The sequence below is a fragment of the Manis pentadactyla genome, chromosome 12 (assembly GCF_030020395.1).
Source record: "Manis pentadactyla isolate mManPen7 chromosome 12, mManPen7.hap1, whole genome shotgun sequence".
Classification (NCBI taxonomy): Eukaryota; Metazoa; Chordata; class Mammalia; order Pholidota; family Manidae; genus Manis; species Manis pentadactyla.
Genome location: NC_080030.1, coordinates 60,595,727 through 60,618,541, shown reverse-complemented (window position 1 = coordinate 60,618,541; position 22,815 = coordinate 60,595,727). Strand labels below are relative to the sequence as shown.

General features: G+C 36.0%; 1 protein-coding gene across 3 annotated transcripts in view; it reads left to right on the top strand.

Annotated features, from left to right (window-relative positions):
* Positions 1 to 22,815, top strand: part of LAMA2 (laminin subunit alpha 2) — a 631,935-nt gene that overhangs the window by 579,216 nt on the left and 29,904 nt on the right. For all 3 annotated transcript variants that reach the window (XM_057489270.1, XM_057489268.1, XM_057489269.1), the window contains 3 exons: positions 12,228 to 12,366; positions 17,180 to 17,300; positions 19,767 to 19,943. In XM_057489270.1, the coding sequence (XP_057345253.1) occupies positions 12,228 to 12,366; positions 17,180 to 17,300; positions 19,767 to 19,943 (437 nt within the window). The remainder of the gene's footprint in view (positions 1 to 12,227; positions 12,367 to 17,179; positions 17,301 to 19,766; positions 19,944 to 22,815) is intronic.

Genomic DNA, 22,815 nt, shown 5'->3' with positions numbered 1-22,815 from the left:
ATAATAAGTTTCAAATTTATCCTGAAAGCTTTTAATCAAGAGTATGACACCATCAGATTTACAGACATCCTTGTCTCTTACCCTAAACTTTCTTTAGTAAACTTTGAAAAACAGATTTGTGACAATTTTGGATGCAGTCTCCAGTTAAACCAGGTGAAGAGTGAGGAGAATGAAACCATGACAAAAGAGAGGAAAGAACAGACTTAAAAAAAAGATGGCGACATGAGAGGAGAGACAGAGGCTTCCTCCTAAAACCATATACAATTAGAAAATATAGTTGGTGCAGCTAATCCTGAAACAGCAACAGGAAAGAGGACGGCACCAGACTGCATACACCTGGAGAAAAGAGCAGACCTCACACAACTGCCAAAGTTGTGGCCCGGTGGGACCCGAGCCCCTCCCCCACCCCAGCTCACCAGTAGGAGGAAGAGAAACAAATCAGGGAGGGAGTGGAAGGCCTGGGACTACTGAATACCTAGGTCTGGAGATCTGCTCTGGGAGCACAAACCTATATTTCATGGTGCTTTCATGAGACTCGCGTGATTATGGGGTTGGAGAGCTAATACACGCAGAATTCCTGGAGAGACTGAGATTCCAGCCACTTGTGGAAAGCAGGGATCCATATGTGGCTGCTTTGGGACAAAAGCTTATACCTGTGTGCTCGGCCCACTGGTTCAGGCAGTGGAGACAGGCATAGCAGCCGGGAAGCAGGGAACAGCTCTTTCCTCCCCCAAGGCACCAATACCACTCCCCTGTGACCCCGACATTGCTTCAGGGGCTGAGCAGCTCAAGAGTAGAGCTTCTGGACACTAGAGGGCACCATATACAAACATGAAATGCCAAAGGAACCTGGTCTAGAGTAAAATTAATAAAACTCCGGAGAAAGATTTAAATGACAAGGACCTTATGACTCTTCCTGAAAGAGAGTTCAAAATAAAAATCATCAACATGCTAATGGAGGTACTGAAAGATATCCAAGAACTCAGGAATGAATTCTGGTCAGAGATCCAATTGTTGAAGAGCATGATGGAGGGTATTAAAAGCAGGTTGGATACGGTGGAGATGATAAATGAAATAGAAACTAGAGAAGAGGAATACAAAGAAGCTGAGGCACAGAGAGAAAAAAGGATCTCTAAGAATGAAAGAATATTGAGAGAACTGTGTGACCAATCCAAATGGAACAATAGTTGCATTATAGGGATACCAGAAGAAGAAGAGAGAGAGAAAGGGATAGAAAGTGTCTTTGAGGAGGTAGTTGCTAAAAACTTCCCCAATCTGGGGAAGGAGATAGTCTCTCAGGCCATGGAGATCCACAGATCTCCCAACACAAGGGACCCAAGGAAGACAACACCAAGACATATAGTAATAAAACTGGCAAAGATCAAGGATAAAGACAGACTATTAAGAGCAGCCAGAGAGAAAAATAAGATCACATACAAAGGAAAGCCCATCAGGCTAACATCAGACTTCTCAGCAGGAACCTTACAGTCCAGAAGGGAGTGGCATGATGTGTTTAATGCAATGAAACAGAAGGGCCTGGAACCACGATTACTTTATCCTGCAAGATTACCATTTAAATTTGAAGGAGGGGTTAAACAATTTCCAGGTAAACAAAAGCTGAGAGAATTTACCTCCCACAAGCCATCTCAACAGTCTATTTTGGAGAGACTGCTATAGATGGAAATGTTCCTAAGGTTTAATAGCTGTCACCAGAGGGAATAAAACCACAGTAAAGAAAGTAGAACAGCTAATTACTAAGCAAATGCAAAATCAAATTAACTATCCCCAAAGTCAATCAAGGTATAGACAAAGAGTACAGAATATGATACCTAATATATAAAAAATGGAGGAGGAAGAAAAAAGGAGGAGAAAAAGAAAAGAACCTTTAGATTGTGTTTGTAACAGCATCTTAAGTGAGTTAAGTTAGACTCTTAGATAGTAAGGAAATTAACCTTGAACCTTTGGTATGCACAAATCTAAAGCCTGCAATGGCAATAAGTACATACCTATCGATAATCACCCTAAATGTAAATGGACTGAGTGCACCAATCAAAAGACAAAGAGTCACTGAATGGGTAAGAAAACAAGACCCATCTATATGCTGCCTACAAGAGACTCACTTTAAACCCAAAGACATACACAGACTAAAAGTAAAGGGATGGAAAAAGATATTTCATGCAACTAACAGAGAGAAAAAAGCAGGAGGAGTTGCAGTACTTGTATCAGACAAAATAGACTTCAAAATGGAGAGTAACAAGAGACAAAGAAGGACATTACATAATGAAAAAGGGGTCAATCCAACTAACCATTATAAATATCTATGCTCCCAACACAGGAGCACCCACATATGTGAAACTAATACTAACAGAATTAAAAGGGGAAATAGAATGCAATGCATTCACTCTAGGAGACTTCAACACTCCACTCACTCTGAAGGATAGATCAACCAGACAGAAGATAAGTAAGGAGACAGAGGCACTGAACAACATGATAGGACAGATGAACCTAACAGACATCTACAGAACTCTACACCCAAAAGCAACAGAATACACATTCTTCTCAAGTGCACATGGAACATTTTCAAGAATAGATCATATACTATGCCACAAAAAGAGCCTCAGTAAATTCAAAAAGATTGAAATTGTACCAGCCAGTTTCTCAGATCACAAAGGTATGAAACTAGAGATAAATTATGCAAAGAAAATGAAAAATCCCACAAACACATGGAGGCTTCACAACATGCTGCTAAATAACCAGTGGATCAATGACCAAATAACAGAGATCAAGCAATATATGGAGACAAATGACAACAATAATTCAACACCGTAAAATCTGTGGGATGCAGCCAAGCTGTGCTAAGAGGAAAGTATATTGCAATACAGTCCTACCTCAAGAAAGAAGAACAATCCCATATAAGCAGTCTAAACTCACAATTAATGAAACTAGAAAAAGAACAACAAATGAGGCCCAAAGTCAGTAGAAGGCGGGACATAATAAAGATTAGAGCAGAAATAAATAAAATTGAGAAGAATAAAACAATAGAAAGAATCAAAGAAAGCAAGAGCTGGTTCTTCAAGAAAATAAACAAAATAGATAAACCCCTAGCCAAACTTATCAAGAAAAAAAGAGAGTCTACACACATAAACAGAATCAGAAATGAGAAAGGAAAAATCACTATGGACACCACAGAAATACAAAGAATTATTAGAGAATACTATGAAAAATTATATGCTAACAAACTGGATAACCTAGAAGAAATGGACAACTTTCTAGAAAAATACAACCTTCCAAGGCTGACCAAGGAAGAAACAGAAAATCTGAACACACCAATTACGAGCAACAAAATTGTACTGATAATCAAAAACCTACCTAAGAACAAAACTCCTGGACCAGATGGCTTCACCACTGAATTTTATCAAACATTTAGTGAAGACTTAATACCCACTCTCCTTAAAGTTTTCCAAAAAATAGAAGAGGAGGGAATACTTCCAAACTCATTCTATGAGGCTAGCATCACTCTAATAACAAAACCAGTCAAAGACACCACAAAAAAGAAAATTACAGACCAATATCACTGATGAACGTAGATGCAAAAATACTCAACAAAATATTAGCAAACCGAATTCAAAAATACATCAAGAGGATCATACACCATGACCAAGTGGGATTCATCCCAGGGATGCAAGGATGGTACAACATTTGAAAATGCATCAACATCATCCACCACATAAACAAAAAGAAGGATAAAAACCACATAATCATCTCCATAGATGCTGAAAAAGCATTTGACAAAATTCAACATCCATTCATGATAAAAACTCTCAACAAAATGGGTATAGAGGGCAAGTACCTCAACATAATAAAGGCCATATATGACAAACCCACAGCCAACATTATACTTAACAGCAAGAAGCTGAAAGCTTTTCCTTTAAGATCAGAAACAAGACAAGGATGCCCACTCTTCCCACTTTTATTCAACATAGTTCTGGAGGTCCTAACCATGGCAATTAGACAACACAAAGAAATAAAGGGCATCCAGATTGGTAAGAAAGAAGTTAAACTGTCCATGTTTGCACATGACATGATATTGTACCTAAAAAATGCTAAAGAATTCACTCCAAAACTACTAGATCTAATATCTGAATTCAGCAAAGTTGCAGGATACAAAATTAATACACAGAAATATGTGGCATTCCTATACACTAACAATGAACTAGCAGACAGAAAAATCAGGAAAATAATTCCATTCACAATGGCATCAAAAAGAATAAAATACCTAGGAATAAACCTAACCAAGGAAGTGAAAGACCTATACTCTGAAAACTACAAGACACTCATGAAGGAAATTAAAGAAGATACCAATAAATGGAAACACATCCCATGCTCATGGATAGGAAGAATTAATATTATCAAAATGGCCATCCTGCCTAAAGCAATCTATAGATTCAATTCAATTCCTATCAAAATACCAACAGCATTCCTCAATGAACTAGAGAAAATCGTGCTAAAATTCATATGGAACCACAAAAGACCTCAAATAGCCAAAGCAATCCTGAGATGGAAGAAAAAAACAGGGGGAATTATGCTCCCCAACTTCAAGCTCTACTACAAACCCACAGCAATCAAGACAATTTGGTACTGGCACAAGAACAGACCCATAGACCAATGGAACAGACTAGAGAGCCCTGATATAAACCCAACCATATATGGCCAATTAATATAAAATAAAGGAGTCATGGACATAGAATGGATAAATGAAAGCCTCTTCAACAGCTGGTGTTGGCAAAACTGGACAGCTACATGCAAGAGAATGAAACTGGATTATTGTTTAAACCCACACACAAAAGTAAACTCGAAATGGATTAAAGACTTGAATGTAAGTCATGAAACCATAAGACTCTTAGAAGACAACGTAGGCAAACATCTCCTGAATATAAGCATGAGCAACTTCTTCCTGAACCCATCACCTCCTGAAGGGGAAACAAAAGCAGAAATGAACTCATGGGACTACATCAAACTAAAAAGGTTTTGTATGGCAAAGGACATCATCAAAAAAACAAAAAGGCATCCTATGATATGGGAGAATATATCTGTAAATGACATATCCGACAAGGGGTTAACATCCAAAATATATAAAGAACTTACACACCTCAACACCCAAAAAGCAGATAACCCGATTAACAAATGGGCAGAAGATATGAAGAGACAGTTCTCTAAAGAAGAAATTCGAGATGGCCAACAGACACATGAAAAGATGCTCCACATCACTAATCATCAGGGAAATGCAAATTAAAACCACAATGAGATATCACCTCACACCAGTAAGGATGGCCAGCATCGAAAAGACTAAGAAAAACAAATGTTGGTGAGGATGCAGAGAAAGGGGAACCCTCCTACACTGCTGGTGGAAATGTAAACTAGTTCAACCATTGTGGAAAGCAATATGGAGGTTCCTCAAAAAACTAAAAATAGAAATACCTTTTGACCCCGGAATCCCACTCCTTGAAATATACCCAAAGAATACAACTTCTCAGATTCAAAAAGATATATGCACTCCTATGTTTATCATAGCACTTTTTACAATAGCCAAGATATGGAAGCAACCTAAGTGTCCATGAGTAGATGGATGGATAAAGAAGATGTGATACATATATACAATGTAATACTTTTCAGCCATAAGAAAGAAACAAATCCTATCATTTGCAACAACATGGATGGAGCTGGAGGACATTATGCTTAGTGAAATAAGCCAGGCAGAGAAAGGCAAATGCCAAATGATTTCCCTCATTTGTGGAGTATAACAATGAAGCAAAACTGAAGGAACAAAATGGCAGCAGACTCAGAGAATCCGAGAATGAACTAGTGGTTACCAAAGGGAAGGGGTGTGGGAGGGTGGGTGTGGAGGGAAGGAGAAGGGGATTGAGGGGCATTATGTTTAGTACACATGGTGTGGGGGATCACGGGGAGAACAGTGTATCACAGAGAAGGGACATAGTGGATCTCTGGCATCTTGCTACACTGATGGACAGTGACTTCACTGGGGTATGGGTGGGGACTTGATAATATGGGTAAATGTAGTAACCACATCGTTTTTTCATGTGAAACCCTCATAAGAGTGTATATCAATCATACCTTAATACAAAATTTTAAAAAATAGAACAAATTTAAAGATATTAAGCATTTTTAAATTGAGAAACTTCATGACATAATCAGCTTGGAGGCTATGTTTTTTAAAAAGGGAGATCAAAAATGGTTTCCTTTTTTCCCCCCTTAAACAAGATTATGTCAGTGCCATTTACCAAGCTTTTGGATACAGAAAAAAAGAACTGAAAGTGTTTCTAGAATTTTCTAGGAACAATGCTGTGTCGTATTTTAGATATGTTGCATTAAAGGTACTCCTAGTATCTTTAGCAGCCTAAGGAAGTTTTTTTTTCTATATAATTTGTGTTTTCTAAATAATTTTACATAATGTACTCTTTTTTCTGCCTTCTTTCACTCAGAATAATTATTTTGATATTCATCAATTAGCAGGCATTTGGCAGGCAATTCGTCAATTGGCAGGCAACTAGTTCTGTGCATCTAAGGATTAGCAGAGTTCTAGGAGAGAGATGGATGGCTGAGGAATAATCATCATATTTTAAATAATTATAGCTGAATAGGGATGAAAAAAGCCAAGCAGTCATACCTAGAATAAGATGATCTAAAGTCCTGGAGCAAACAGCAGCACTGAAGCAGTAATAATAAAGGAAGACCTCACCAAGGGGACTGTAAAGAAACAGAAAGGAGTGCTAAGGAAGATAGATTTTCAGAAAATCAAACTAGAGGCAGGGTGACCAATTAGGTCCAAAAATAGTCTAAGCAGGGGCTGAGTGATGGCTTAAAATAAGAGTTGCAGTGAGATTTGACACTAGGTAAATGCAAAATAAAAGTACAATGTGATGCCACTGTACAGTTATTACAATAGCAAAAATTGAAAAGACTTGAACATACCCATGGATGAGCAAGTGGAACTCTTACACACTGCTGATAGGGATATAAAATGGCTTAGTCATGTTGGAAAATAGTTTGGCAGTTTCTTAAAGGTTAAATATACACCTACTATATGAACAAGCCATTCCACTCCAAAGTATTCATTCAAGACACATGAAAGCATAGATCAATACAAAAATTTGTACAGGAATGTCCATAGCTCTTTTATACATGGTTCTCAAAAAACAAACATCTGTCAACAGGTGAATGGATATACAAATGGTTGTATATCCACAAATGGAATACTACTTTGCAATAAAAAATAATGAACTATTTATATGCACACAAAACCAATGAATATCAAAGTAGTTATTGAGTGAAAGGTGGTAGACGAAAAAGAGTACATTTACATAATTTTATGTAGAAAACACAAACTAACCTACAGTCACAGAAAGCAGAAAGAAGCTACTAGTGGATGGAGTTGTGTAGGGAAGGACAAGAAGGAATGATGGCAGAGAGAATTAAGGAAACTTTTGGGGTCATGGATATGTTCATTTTGTTAATTGTAGTGGTTTTATGGATGCATACATATCTGAAAATGTGTTAAATTGTGCACTTCAAACATGGAAAAATTATACCACGTCAATTAGACTTCAGTAAGACTTGAAAAATAGGACAGGTATTAGAATTATTTAGATAAAATTAGTAGGGCTATTGATTGATTAGACGTGGAATGAAGAGGAGGAAGTCAGGATAACTCTTCAATTTAGGAAGCTGGGTAGGGGTCATAGTGCTATCAATAAAATAAAACAGATGTGGGAGTAAAAAGATACTTATTTTGATTTAGAGTATGTTTAGTTTGAAGTACTGAAGAGGTGTACGGATGATGGTGTCTCACCTGTTGAATGTGGATTTTTAGGCAAAACTCTGGTCCAGGCATATGTATTTCTAAGTTGTCAACATGTAGTAAGTAGATACAAATTTGAGGTCACCCAGACAGCTAAAACCTGAGAAGTGGCCAAATGAAGGCACATTAGGAAACATCAACATTTCTTAAGTGTTCAAAGAAATAGTTCCAGGGAAAGAGACTATGAGTAAGAAAAGCTGGAGAGGTTGGTATCATAGAAGCCAAAAGAGAAAACTTCCTAGAAGGAAGGAGATGTTAACATCAAATACCCATAGATATGGATTAGGATAAACAGCAAAAGGACCCCACTGGGTTTGGAGGTAGGGAGGTCCCTGTGGATTTTAGCAACATCAGAACCCCTGGAGTAGCAGGATAGGAATTTAAATGAAGTTCCGGCATGTGAGTCACTGTTTCTTTTCCGTGACTAGATTAGTTGTTTGACATGAACTATTCTCAGCTAGTTTGCAAAAGCACTGTCCCTTAAAATTCAAATACACTCCTTCAGGATGCATTCCCCACCCTCCCTTAGTAGAGTCACTTAGTAGAACCACAGACACTGATACAAATGTGCATATCCCCCAAGTACATTGATATGGACACAAGGTTGAGAATGATCGCTTAGATTTTTCAATGGACTCAGAGCAAGAAGAAAAGAATTTCTAAAGTACCAATTCATTTTCAACTCGGCCTTGATTATGAAACACTTGTTAAGCCCCTACTCTGTGTCTGGTATTTAATAAAACCCTATTTCCCTGCTTACCCATATATGATGCTGAGCTCATCAACTTTAAATTTTATGTTAATAGCTATTCTGTAAGAGAAAGAAAAGGGCAGGAAATAAAAACATTAGCATTTCATAGCAGAACCCACTTCGTCACTACCACTCAGGAAGAATAAAGCCCTTCCTTTAAATCAGTAAAAATATGCTATCCTATGTCTCTCTGCCAGAGTTAATGCTTGGGCCAGTGAGTTTCAATTCAATTGCATTTCTGCTCCTTAATCAGTTTTCCTTAGAATGCATTTCTAAAAATGCATATAGTCACTCAGGGATAAGGAGGAAAACTACCTCCAGTTGCTGGCTTGCCTGTGACAGGCAGAATCTCATTTTCACAGACACCATTAAAATATGCACCATGTCTGTAGAAAGGGGCTATTTTCATGTTCCAGTCATCAGCCTCATATGAAAACTACTTTTCTGGATACAAGATTGGAATAAAAAGGAATATGTATGAAAAAGTCTTGAAAACACGCTTTATAAATCTTTCTTTAAAATTTTAGCCACTAACTGTCAAAAAGATGTGTGTATGAAATTTATATGTGTATGAATGTAGTTAAATTTCTAGATTTTAACTTGCTAAATGTTTTTTAATAGAACAGCTATTTAATAGGTGTTTTTTGTTGTTTAACAAAACTCTGCTTTGAAGATTTGAGGTTTTAACAGGTTTAGGTATTTTATTTTGGTCCTTTGTAATAAGGCAATTATGTTCGGTTTTACTGTGGACACTTCCGTTAGGAATGGAAGTGCTAAATGGGATTTTGGAGTTTGACATTTCTGTCTTTCAGAGAACACCATTCTAAAAGATGGTAAGTTGAGGGAAAATAATAGTGTTCCATAATCAAATAAATTTGAGAAATATTTCTTGCTCTGTGTCCCTCTCTTGGAACGTTACATTGCATATTAGTATGTTGAAATATCTGGGAAGCCAGAAAAGTAAGATATATTTTTAATTTTGTTTAACCCAGTGTTTTTATTTATATGAACCAGGAACATCTAAGTGACTAGCCATCCAAAAACTAAACATGTAGAAACGCTTCTATAATCCATTGATTCAAATGACCATTTTCAGACCCTTTCTGAATTCAGATCCTACATCAGGCAAAGTTAGTGGCCAAATTGGTCATATTAATGAACTGATGCTTCAATATGCATCAAGGGTCCAAAATACATGAAGCAGTTAAAGGCTGAGCCTACGCAAATATTATGGTGAGAAAGCACATATAATTGAGAAAGAGCCTAGCTTGACTCCTAAGAATGAAGGAGAGAAAATCAGTGAGATAAGGGGTTCCCATGTGCTTTCTGAACAAAGTAGTTTAGACAGAGAAGTGCCTCTCTTCTTTCCGTTTTCCATTCTGTTTCTGAGTTCTTATACTCATCATATTAGGAATACCTCTAGAAATTTGAGAGAAAGTATAAGGCATAAAGATTGGACCTCTCTCACAACACTCAGCGTCCTCCATCTTAAATGTAATTTAGAGTGGACATGGGTCCCATCACCTTGCAGAACCAAACATTCCCATCTCTCCATTTCTGTGCACAGGCATCTCATCCATATCACTTTGTGGATGAGCCTAATCCCACCTCTTCTGTGTGTTATGAAATTCACAGAAGGAACCACAGATCTAGTATATTTCCAATTAACAGTCTAACTTCTAATTAGATATTTATCTTAGCATTAGTTACTTACCTGGCTTTATTTCCTAACTACTAATCTATACTATGAGAAACCACATTAAGTGGTTTTTTGATGTCCATCTAAACTTCTCTTTTATCTTGACTGGTTTGCCTTTGTAGGGGCACAAAAGTTTTCCCTTCTTCCCTTCCAGGCTCTTAAGCTCGTCTAATAACTGAACTGATAAAAGATAGATTAACAGGAGAAAAACAAAAGTTTAATAACATGTACACATCCTGTATAGATGGCAGAGACTCAGGAAAACTGAGTAAATCCTTGAAATGGTCAAAGCCATCACCTTAATTAAATACCATCTTTGGACGAAGACAAAAAAGATGTTTGGGTGTGGGGATTCAGTGATGGGAGGTTGCCAGGCAAAGCACAGTAAACAAGGGTACGGTTGTAATGCAGATTTAAGTCCTTGCATTGTTGATTGGTAAGAGTTTCTAGAGATGGCGTCATCCACTTTTTCCAGGTACAGCAAAGGAGTGATGCTAACAAGTGGAAATTTCTTTTATAAATAATCTCTTATAAAAGGGTAACTTCTCAGTTTTTAGATTTTCACCTATGTCTGCTGTTTCTTAAAAATAACCAGCTTAAAATAAGCAATATGCCCTCCCTGGCTGCATGCCTTCAGGAGTTGGGCCACAAATCTCTTCTCATTTCTATTTTTTTCTACCCTTTTTCCTGGGATGTGAGACAAAATGTATATGAGATATTTTGTCATTTGGCTAAAAGGTCTTATGGCTCAAGGAATTTCCCTTCTTGTCTACGTGCTGGGTATCAAAGAATAGATGTAACCAGCCCTTTTACACACAGGATGGTGATACAGAGGCAAGACAGGTTTCCCTTTGGGTTTGCCATCAGAACTGGGAAGTCCTTCCTCTAGTGGACATTGTTAACTTTCAGATATTAATGATCCCCTTTGGAAGGCGAGACTGGAACCTCCAGAGATCCTGAAACTGCAAGAATGCACAATCAAAGGGAACATTGAGTTTAATCTTTGGTCAGGCTCCCTATGGACGTTGCCAGGGTGGAATGATTTGATCATGTGATTAAAGAGAATCATGGATATCTGGCAAATATTTTTTGCCTATTTAACCAAACTGCTGATTGTATTATTTTAAAGTAAACATAGAAGAAGGTAGCACATCATTATCAAAAGTCTCAACTTTTCAGTGAGGAATTGTTTTTTGTTTGGTTATTTATTTATTTATTTCTGGGTTAGTCTCATAGTCACTGTCACTACAAAAGTGATACAAGTCGCAATACCAATACAAATGTCAGACACCTGGGGTAACTGCCCAGAAAGGAAAGGTGAACTTTTTAGTATCCATTGTCAAGGGAATTCAAAGTACTTCAAACTCAATTTTATCAGAGAGGATGCAAAATTTTAATTTTGCATTGATATGACATATTACAGAATTGGATTGAAAAATTCCTCTTGTCCTTAAACCTCACTAATACTGAGTCAATTTTACCAAAATATAAATATTTCATTGCTTTTTAAAGACTCAAGTATATAAAACAAACAAATGAACTTTACCTCACTTGAAACTTCTCTAAGTTACTCTAAGTTTCGTCCTTTAATAAACTTTCATACACTGGGGTAACACAAAAAAAATCAATATGCCCAAAAAGCATATTTTAGGGTGGCAAAATCTGTTCCTCTTCTCTCCATTGGTGTGTAGACTATTATTTCTGTGTAAATAACATGCTAATGTTATTTTATTGATGTCATTGCTGTTTCTGCAATTATTAAATAGTTGCTAAAGTGCAAGAACTTAAGAAAGTCAATGTTAATTGAGAATTAAACGAAATTTATCTTAAAGAAACAGTGATGATATGAAGGTAGTTGCTGTTGCTCAAATAAAATGTTCTACATTATTTCTCCTTTACAGCAAACGTATCAATTGTGGATATAGACACTAACCAGGAGGAGAACATGGCAACTTCATCCTCAGGAAACAACTTTGGGCTTGACTTGAAAGCAGATGACAAAATATATTTTGGTGGTCTGCCAACGCTGAGAAACCTGAGGTAACATAGTGTATATTTAGAGCTAAGGCTTAAGTTTTAATTAAATGGCCACTATCCTAGCTAGAGTTCAAAAGTTTAATTACAACAGGAATGTTGTAGAAGGGCCTAAACAAAAAAAAATTCGTGTTGCTTGTTAGAAGAAAACCAAGATTTAGAAGCCAAAGGATTCGTTTGATATCTTTGTTGAAGGGATGGATAGGAATCACTACTTCTCTCATATTCACCTGATTAAAGAATTAAAAAATTAAATAGAGTTGAATGTAGATCTTGTCATTGCTGTTCTCCTTGCACATTCACTGAAGATAATGGCACATTGGCATTGCTTAGTGTTCTGAAAATTAGTGTTCCTGGATACTGTGAGCCTCACTTATTTTGCTGCTGAGCATTAGCATCCTAATCGGGTCCTGGAGCTTTTCCCCTAAGTCTGGCTATGGCTCTGTTAGTTATCTTCATGCCCAAGCCAGCAATTGTTTTAATTTCACATATATTTTTTAGATTATAGGATGGGGAGTTATATTTACCTCATAGTTTAGTTAGCTCAGAAAATAAATACAAGTAACTAAAAAATGACAGAAGACTATTTCATGTGGTATTTAATTAATCTCTTGCTTGCTATGAAACATAAGAAATAAAACAGAGTACTTGGTGCCTCATAAATGTTAATTTAATTAGAATGGGATTAATTGATTTGGTTAACCATAAGAGTTTACTATAAATACAGACTACCATGTTTTTGAATTTTTGTTTTGTTTTGTTTAATCACTTACTTGGTTAGTTTTTAATGCTACACAAGTCCTGTCTAGAAGTTTCTACTCTAAAAGACACATTACGATTGGAGGGATCTCAGAATAACTGGAAAGTATGGTGGTCGATTATTTCTATATTTCTCAAATAAGCAGCAGCATTTCAGTCTCATTTTATGATGGCTAGCATGCAGAGTGAGATTTAGACCTGGCTGTATTTAAACTCCCTGTATCTAAACTCCATAAACTAGATAACTAATTACCAGTCTTTCAGGGGTCTAAGTTGATAAGCTTTATGGTGCAGATAAACTGGCCCTGCATTCATCTAATTATAATGTATTTGTGTTAGGAATATAGATTTTTATATATAGATTTCTGGTCAGAAAAGTCACTGTGGTTCAAATGTATTTGAATATGACCTAGTTATTACTCAGAAATCCATTTATTCATTCAAGAAGTGTTATGGAGTATCTACTGTGTACCAGATACCATATAAATACTTGGGAACCAAGAGTTATTCCAGTGTGAGATTTATTTTGCAAGATCATTAAGTAAATTCTATATGAACAAATTCAATATAGCCAAAATCAGGCTATCCAGAGCCTCAATATTTTAGTGATGACTTCATTTTAATTACCATAAAGTGATATTTAAGTAATTCTCTACAAAGGTGTATATGTTAACTTCATTGAGATGAGTTTATGTATTAATTTGCGAACTAAACATCTAATGAGTAATTATTACTAAGATGTTTTTACTTTCATAATACAATATTTCAGAATTAAAATATTTCTATGGTATGGCACATTATCAAAATGATCTTTACACATATATTAGTAAATAATCAAGGAGGCTTGCATTCATAGCTGTTATTTTGCTCACAGACAGGATCTTAATATGATAAAGTTCAAAAAAATAACAAATTATTTTTACTTATATTGTTCAGTTCAAGCTCTTTGAGAGGCAATGTTGATAAACTACTCATGAATACTATAATCTACAGCATTTGCACATTTTCCCATTCAGAAGATTGATCAAAAAAGTACTTTAAATTCATATTCCAAGTAAAAAATTTTTCAAGAGAACAGTATGTAGGAAAGGTTATCTTTGGATTCTAATTTCACTGTGGTCAAGGGCATAAGGCTGTTTTCTGTACATCAGTTTTTTACATTCCTTTCCTAGGGGGATCCCTGTGAAAGTTTTTTGAAATTATAATCAAAGTTTATTGTTTTACTAAATGAAAATGCAATTATAAGTAAATTGTTTTCTTTTTTTCCTCCCTTTGGCCTAGTATGAAAGCAAGGTAAAATTTAAATTTATGCATGCCTTTTTCAAGTGCATGGGTTGGGTAAATGTGGCTTCTTAGATAAAGCAGTGGTGCAGAAGCAGAGCGACATCTATGCAGCTTTATTCATAGTACATTTCATAAGCAAGCAATGCACTCAGGTAGTTCTTACGCTGCCCTTTGCTTACAAAGATGCTGCTGCTTAACCACCATCAAATGAACTGCAACTTGACTTCTTTCACCAGCCAAAATGACAGATTGGCTCTGCCTATTTGCTCAACCGCCTGCTCATGGTGCCTCTTGGCACACACATGCAGTAGTACACGCGCGAAGGGCAGCTGGTCAGATCAAGTTTGGGGAACAGAGCAAAGCAGCCTCTGGTGTGGAGCCCCGGACTCTGATCACTCTAGTACCACGCTGTCCGCTGAGCAGTCAACCTGTGCTCCCAAATGCTTACCTCTGCCTTGTTGCTTTTTGCAAGCCTGCAGATATACGAAGGTTTACATGTCCTTTGCACCTCTTGGCAAGGCTGTTTGTTTATTGCCCTGTCTGTTTAGAATTACCTATGAAGCCAGATAAAAAAGAAGCTCTGGACATACTATATTTAAAATAGGTGTTTGCATTAATGGTGAAGAAATTTGTGGATGGTGGCTGTAGCTTCTCAGGAACATTTTAATCACTATTTGCAGACAGGCATTAGTGTGAAAGCTGTGAGTAGCAGGCTTCTCTTAGTGGCTGATCTAACCCCAGAGATGTGCAGGACTGGCATACACTGGTGAGAGCTAAGCCTAGTGTTTGGGTATTTCAGATCCTAACTGCGCCAAATTTCTGGAACAGAGATAATGAAGCCGAACTGATGTAAGAAATTTTTAAAGCAAAGGATAGACTTTTAATGCCAGAAACTAGAATACATAGAAATGAAAGTATAAAAAAAAAAATAACCCGAGTTGCTTTTTTGTGATACAGTTGAGACCAGTCGTGTTGTTTACTGAGATGGCTAGAAGGCAAAGGCTGGCTTTCAATGGAAATATATAAAACTCTGAATGACACTGTGTGGCTTTGTAATTTTGCCTTTGAGGCAAACAGAAGAAACAGAGGCCTTTAGGTTACCATTAGGAGTCCGATCACCATATGTGATTGCTCATCCCCTGTGACTTTCATAATACTGAGCTTGCTAAATTGTTGTATTTTGAAATGGTCCTTTGTATTCCATGAAACGATGAACTATGTAACTTGTAGGTGATTTACTTGATTGATAAGGCCTCTGAAAAAATTGTGATAAATCAGCTTCCTTTAAAATATGGAGCAAATGAACACTGCAAATGAAATTCACCCATTTCCTTCACTTTAAAAATAAGAATATAAGAAGATCCTCACTGTCCAGCTGGGTATGTTTTTCATAATAGCCAGTTGACTGAGCAGCAGACCTTGGCAACAAGGGGAAATGATCAAAGAAAATAAAGCAGTTACAGAGGAAGAGAGAGAGAAAAATACCTAGTGTGACATAAATCACCTGATCCACACTGCTAGGGTCTTATTTGATTTCCCACCTGTTTTTCCACATGCCATGTGCTTTTTATTATGACAAAAAAAATAAAAGTGAATCCTGGCATTGTGGGACAATGAGGAGAGACTTAAACATTATCCTAATAAGTATAATATTTTGATGTTGATTGGACAGTTTTAACAGATGCTTATTAACACCCCCCAAAAGTAGTATTTTTTCTTACCCTATAGAGCTACACTGTTCTGTATGGTTGCCACTAGTCACAGTGCCTGTTTAACTTAAAATTGAGTAAAACTAAATAGCAATATTGTTTCTCATTGACATAAGCTACATTTCAAGTGCCAATAGCTACATACAGCTAGTTAACTACTGATTTGGACAGAAAAGAGTATTTCCATCATCACAGAGAGTTCTGTCGGACAGCTCTGCTAGACACTGAATAAAGAGGTATTGTCATCATTGGCATCCTGCTAGTTTATGTTTATTGAGCACTTACTGTGTGCTAGCATGCTTATCCCTTCCTAAGAAGTAGTGAACAAAAAGTAAGCATTTATGCATCATGTGAGTATAGAAGCCATTTTCAACCTCCTTGGAAAAATTCAATGTATGCTTTGTGCCTTTGGTTTCTTGATTTTGTTATTGCTTCAATAAAGAATAAAGACATCAGTGTCAATCCATAAATCCAGTTTTAAAGTATCTTTTTTTTTAGACTACATATTCCAAAAGAATAGTCCTTTGGTTTTATTTTAGCTAAAAGCTTTAAAGAGGAATATAATAGCATCTTATTCCCCAGCTATACCCACCACCCCCCAGAAAAAATCTCGATGACAGACATTTTTTTTTTCAAAATATGTGTTTCCAGATTTTTTGCCCCTGGATCTTGAGGAAGAGCTTATTTAAACTTTTTGACATGTGATTTGATTTTGCTACCTATACAAGTGCCTGCTCTTTGGTGGAAGAAACATGCTTCATTCTACATATGAGGCACTTAATAAACAGTCAGTTAATTCCTGTACCTTGTGTCTAAATGCTGAGAGTGAGATCATTTTTTAAAAGGAGAAGAACCATGTAAAGATGCCTTCTGCAGGATGGTGTTAACATCTACTTAATCAATGGACACATAGTTCACTGCGTACATGCGTGCATGTGCACACAGCTGGAGAGACGTGTGCCTGCCTGTGTGTCAGTTTGCTCCACATGGCTTGCGTCCACTAGTCACAGACACAATGTGCCATTGCCCTAATGATGTTGCTTTTGTTTTCCATGTAACTTTAACAGGCCAGAAGTGAACTTGAGGAAATATTCTGGCTGCCTCAGAGATATTGAAATTTCAAGAACTCCATATAATATACTCAGCAGCCCTGATTATGTTGGTGTTACCAAAGGATGTTCACTGGAGGTTGGTTTCTTTTTTAATGGCTTCCTAAATTCATTCATCTCAGATTTCATTTCCCTAATTTGGGTGTCTTATAGGGACCAATCCCTTATTAACATATTTTAAATTCCTCCTAACCCTAGTCTTAGTTATGTGATGATAAAGCACAATTGAAGGACTTTTATAAATTCCTGTGATCAACTGAACTTTGGAAATGGTATTATGAAGACCCAAAATGTTTTCCATGTATATAGCACTTATTAGCGTATATGTTCAATATTAGTCTCTTTTCTGGTTCTCTCTCCCTTTCCAACACTGCTTTTCCCTTTTCTTCAATTTTTGTCATCTATTTTAGATTCATTTTATCTCTTTGTATTGTATATAGTTTTATCAAGTGCCTTAAATTTTTTTTCTGGAATATGATAGGAGTTTACATGAAGAGTAAGTAAGAGTTTACACCAGCATCATTAGTGCATAGCTTGTCTACAGCAGGGAAGGCAAACCTCCTTTTCTTTGAAAATTACACAGACTGGGGACCTTCCACAAAGATTTATCCTTGACATGATTGCAAAGTCCTTTGTTATCACATGTCTTCAGTATCTTTTTGTTGCCAAAGCAGCCCAGCAGCCCTCTGATTCCACTTGACTCTGCTCTCCATGCTCTTCAATAGGGGCTGACCCCTAGGGCAGAGAGAAACAGGTCACAGCCTGCTCTCTTAAAATGTCTATAAGCAAGAGCCAATAGTCATCAGCAAATATTAGTAAGAATTTAATGGGGATTCTAAAGTGACAACTTTGTTTTAGAAGGAAAATGTTAAATATATCATACTTAAAATTTTTAATTGCCCTGATGTGACACAACTATACCTTTACTGGCTTCCTGCAACTAACGTTATTTTAAAGCATTACTATAGAATTCATGAGAATGAAGGGAGAATGAGGAGAAAGAAAAGCGAATCCACCACTGAGCCATGAGGTTTAAAGTCTGAAACAGAACTTTCAGGGTCTTCATTGTGCCTAGTTATAGGCTCCAGTTGGGAACTGGCCATAGGCATCCGCCCTGAGAAGCTAGGGAATGAGGAAAAAGGAAATACACACCAAACTGAAGCTCTAAGGATCCATATTTTCTTATTAAAGAAAATTTTACTGAGAGTTTTAATCTTCCAAAGCCTAACGCTTATCCACATGTGAAAGACATATACATGAGGATGGAAAACTGTCCAGAAAATGAATAGGTTGTATGTGTGGAAATGATAATTCTAAAGGCACTTTTCAGTAACCAAGAAATATTTTGCAACTAAAATATGAGGCAGAAATTTGATGTGGTTAAATATTGAAAAGTCTGCATAGTGTTTTATCTGAACTGTCCAAAATGACATGATTTGAAAGTTGCAATAGAAAATGGATTATACATTTTATAATACTTGTGCTACTTAACTGGACTGAAACACTATGAAACACTGTGGGGAAAAATATCCTACATTAAAAGATTCCTTGCCTTTATTACAGCAAAATCCAGGACTTTAAAAATGATTGTTTTAAGCACTCTAAATGCCCAGCTACATGGGCTTGCTTAAATAAATCACACTCATCCAGTGGGATGCCCCCCACCATTAAAAGTGATGATAAGGTCTATGTTTACTGAAAGAGAGCCCCCACTTATGTAGTGGAAAAAAAAAGTTACTAATGAGTGTGCCTGTCATGATTTAGTTTAAATATAGAGAGGAGGAGAGAGGAAGTGAAAGATAAATTATTGAATGCATGCATGGATTATAAAAAGCTATATGCTTCTATACAGCTCTGAGTGTGGGGGGCTGATTTTTGCTTTCTTCCTTTTGTACTTCATTACTGTCTAAATGTTTCTGTTTTATTTATTATCATTAAGGACAATGGTACTACTTTCACTGTGAAAAGAAAACTGGACTATGAAATGCTCAGCTTGTTTATTTTTAAGATTTAGGCTTTATCTTATTTTTTTTTAATCTTATAGTGTGTATTTGTAAGTTTGATAGCAATGAACATCTTTCTTTCAATGAATAAGGTGTTTCAGTGAACATCTTTCATCACTGAGTAAAAATGCAGATATAGGCCAAGGTCATATTCGTTTGTAAAATATAAAAAATTAGTTTGATGGAGGATATTCAAGGAACTAATTAGAGGGTTTTTAAGGGTGATTAAGCAACATATAAACCAAAAGAAAACATTATCTATTAGTGATAATCTATATTTTAAATCAAAAGTTCTAGAATAAAAGCAGAGAACAAAGTTATTTTAATCCAAATCACTCAGAAAATTTCAAGTTACAACTAGAAATAGTATTTCTTCAATTGCTCCTAATCTCTCCATGTAATGCGGTTTTCATGCCTTCCAAAATGACAGTGTATTTCATTATTATATGGCATATAGTGAGGAAGGTGAGTTAGATGGAGAAATTAATTTAAATTTTCATTTCTAAGGCTTTCTTCTTTTTTTTTCCCCCTTTGACCCACAGAATGTTTACACAGTTAGCTTTCCCAAGGCTGGTTTTGTGGAGCTGTCCCCTGTGCCAATTGATGTAGGAACAGAAATTAACCTGTCTTTCAGCACTAAGAATGAGTCTGGGATCATCCTCTTGGGAAGTGGAGGAATGCCAACACCGCCTCGGAGAAAACGAAGGCAGACTGGACAGGTACCCTCACACCTACTTAAGAATACATCTTCCTAATGCTTATATAAAACAATTATTTTGTAGAGACTGATGGGGCATTTAGGGTTTACAAAGTGCTTTTCTATTTTTAGATTTGCATCGTTTATCTCCACTACCATCTTCTTAGGACAGTGATCTCCACTAGGATTTTCCTATTGGTCAATTCCAGGGACAGTCACACTTGTAATATGGACCTGCATCTCATATAGATTTACATTTGCATAAATAAAGAAAGTGTAAAATAAATTCACATTATATTAATCTTCTCTTGTCTCTAAGTCCAACTCCTTACCAGATCTGTAGCTATCCAGCTAGGGTCCCTTAAATGTAAATTTAAATTCCTTCTAGCATTAATTTCCCGGTTTCACTAGCTAACATGATGCAGTTTGCTGAAGTCTGACCCGTTCCACCCTTTCAGGACACAGAAGGCAGAGAACAGAGCAGGGATACAAGAAGACAAAAAGAGCACAGCTAACACAGGCCTGGAGATAAGACCGTGCTCAGCTGTACTCATGGCATGAAAACAGAACTTTGTAAGGTTGTGAACTTTCACACACACACCCTCGTCATTTGACTCTGTTAAAAGCTATCCCTTAGCTTCCCAGATCTAGGTACCATAACTGTCTACTACCTTGATCTTCCTCCAGTACTTTCAATTATATTTTTTAAATTATATATTTTCTTGCATTTTTTGTATTTTTCTCAGTAAAAGTGTTCATAGGAATTAGCTAGTTTATCATGGTCAAGAATGGAATGTTTTACCTTAACTATTCATGCATCTTGTAAATCAGGTTGCTTTGTTTGTGATTATATGTATCTTTTAATTACTTGTACCATTTAAAATTTAGTACTCAGTAATATTATGTAATAAATCTTATTCTCCCCCACCAAAATAAAAACTAAACAAAACATTAGCAAATAGAATCTAAAGATGTAGGACCATCAATAACTTGGGTTATCTCAGAAATGTAGGGGGGGTTAATATTAGAAAGCCTAAAAATCATATAATCATTTCAATAGATGTAGAGAAAACATTTGGTAAAACTGAACAGCCATTTCTGATTTTCTAAAAAATTAGTAAACTAAGAAGAGGAAGGAGCTTCCTTAGCCATCTATAAAAAGACTGTAACAGATATTCTTGATTGGAAAGCATTATAAATTTCCTATAAAACCAAGAGCGGATGAATTTATCACTGTTTCAATCTTAGCAGGTGCAATAAGAACAAGTAAACACAGTACAAGAACAAGTATATAATTGAAGAATAAATATAATAGAACAAACATAAGACCTATGTGGAGAAATTATAAAACTTTATTGAAAAATCAGGCCAGAATACTGAAGTTATCCTCAATAAATGAGCATAGTCAACATGTTAATGGAAAGACTCAATGTTAAAAATGTCAACTTTCCCCAAAATGATATGTAGATTGAATTTCAATGAAACGATCACCTTATGTTTTTGTAAATCATGACAGCCTTAATCTAAAATTTATATCAAAGATCAGAAGCCCAAGAAACTCCTAAACAGAAGAGTAAGGTGGTGGGCTGCCCAACCAGAGATCGGCACATGATGAGACAGAGTTTTGAATTGTGGTAGTATGGTGTTAATTCATGTATAACTGTGCCAGTGGAACAGAATAGAGAGCCCTGAATATACCCAAGGATTGAAGGAAGAAACATTTGGCAGTAGGTGGCATTGTACATTATTAGGAAAAAAGTGGACCTTTTGACGAACCATTCCAGGGCAACTCGTTATCTGTATTGAAAAAATAGCAACAAGGATGAATATTAGAAACTGAATAGAAATGAAAAAGTCCCACGTACTGTACAATACCATCTTTATAAATTTCTAGTATAAGTAACACTAAACAACATGCTGTTTACAGATATATATAAAAATTCTCAAAAACAATTTTTAAAAAAACAAGAATTACAAATATAAAATCCAAGTTAGTGGTAACCTCTGAGATGGAGAAGCTGGGAGATGGATTGGAAAGCAGCTCATAGGATATGCAGTGGTAATGTTTTTTTCTTAAATTGGATGGTAGATTTACAGGTACTCAGTTAATTGTACAGTTGTGAATATTGGTTCATCATTTACATGTATGTTCTTTATATTGTGAGGAATGTATCAAATAGTGAAAATAAAAATATTTTTTGAAGAGTAGAGGGAGAAAAAGTCATATTTTATCTTTCTTACTGTATATAATAAGCACTGAATAAATATAAAGTATGTGTTCTTCTAAATCCTTTATCTTTTAATCTTGAAAAATAAAATTATTTTCTCACTATTACAAATAATAAGCTCATTATAATAAGAGAACCAGAACAAATTTTATGAAGTAGATTTCCACTAAAGGATATTTGTTTCCAAAGTCATTGTCACATAATTAAGCACCCCCTATTGGCTCCAAATATTTCATCAGAAATAAATAAATGGACTTGAATCACCAGCTTTTGAAGTAGTTCTTAATAGAACATGTTTCCATTAAAACAATCAACATGAGAAAATATGAAGTACTAGAGGGCAAAGTAGATTAGAAATAACATGTTAACGTTTCACCATTTTAATGATCATATTTGGTTTTAAAAATCTTACAGTAAATGCTATCTGAAAGAGAAAATAATTTTAATAGTTATGTCTGTTGCAGAATCAATGCTGGTTAAATGGACATACTGTATTTTATCTTTCAAGGCTCACAGTTCTGACACCCATTGGGTTGTTTGTGATTCTGGTCTGTGAAAGGAGTTTGAGACATCAAATAATCAGCTAAAACATTTTTCATTGCATGAGTAGTTTGCAGTTCCCCTTTCGTGGGTGCTGAGCATTAATCCAGATCCTTTGGACATTTT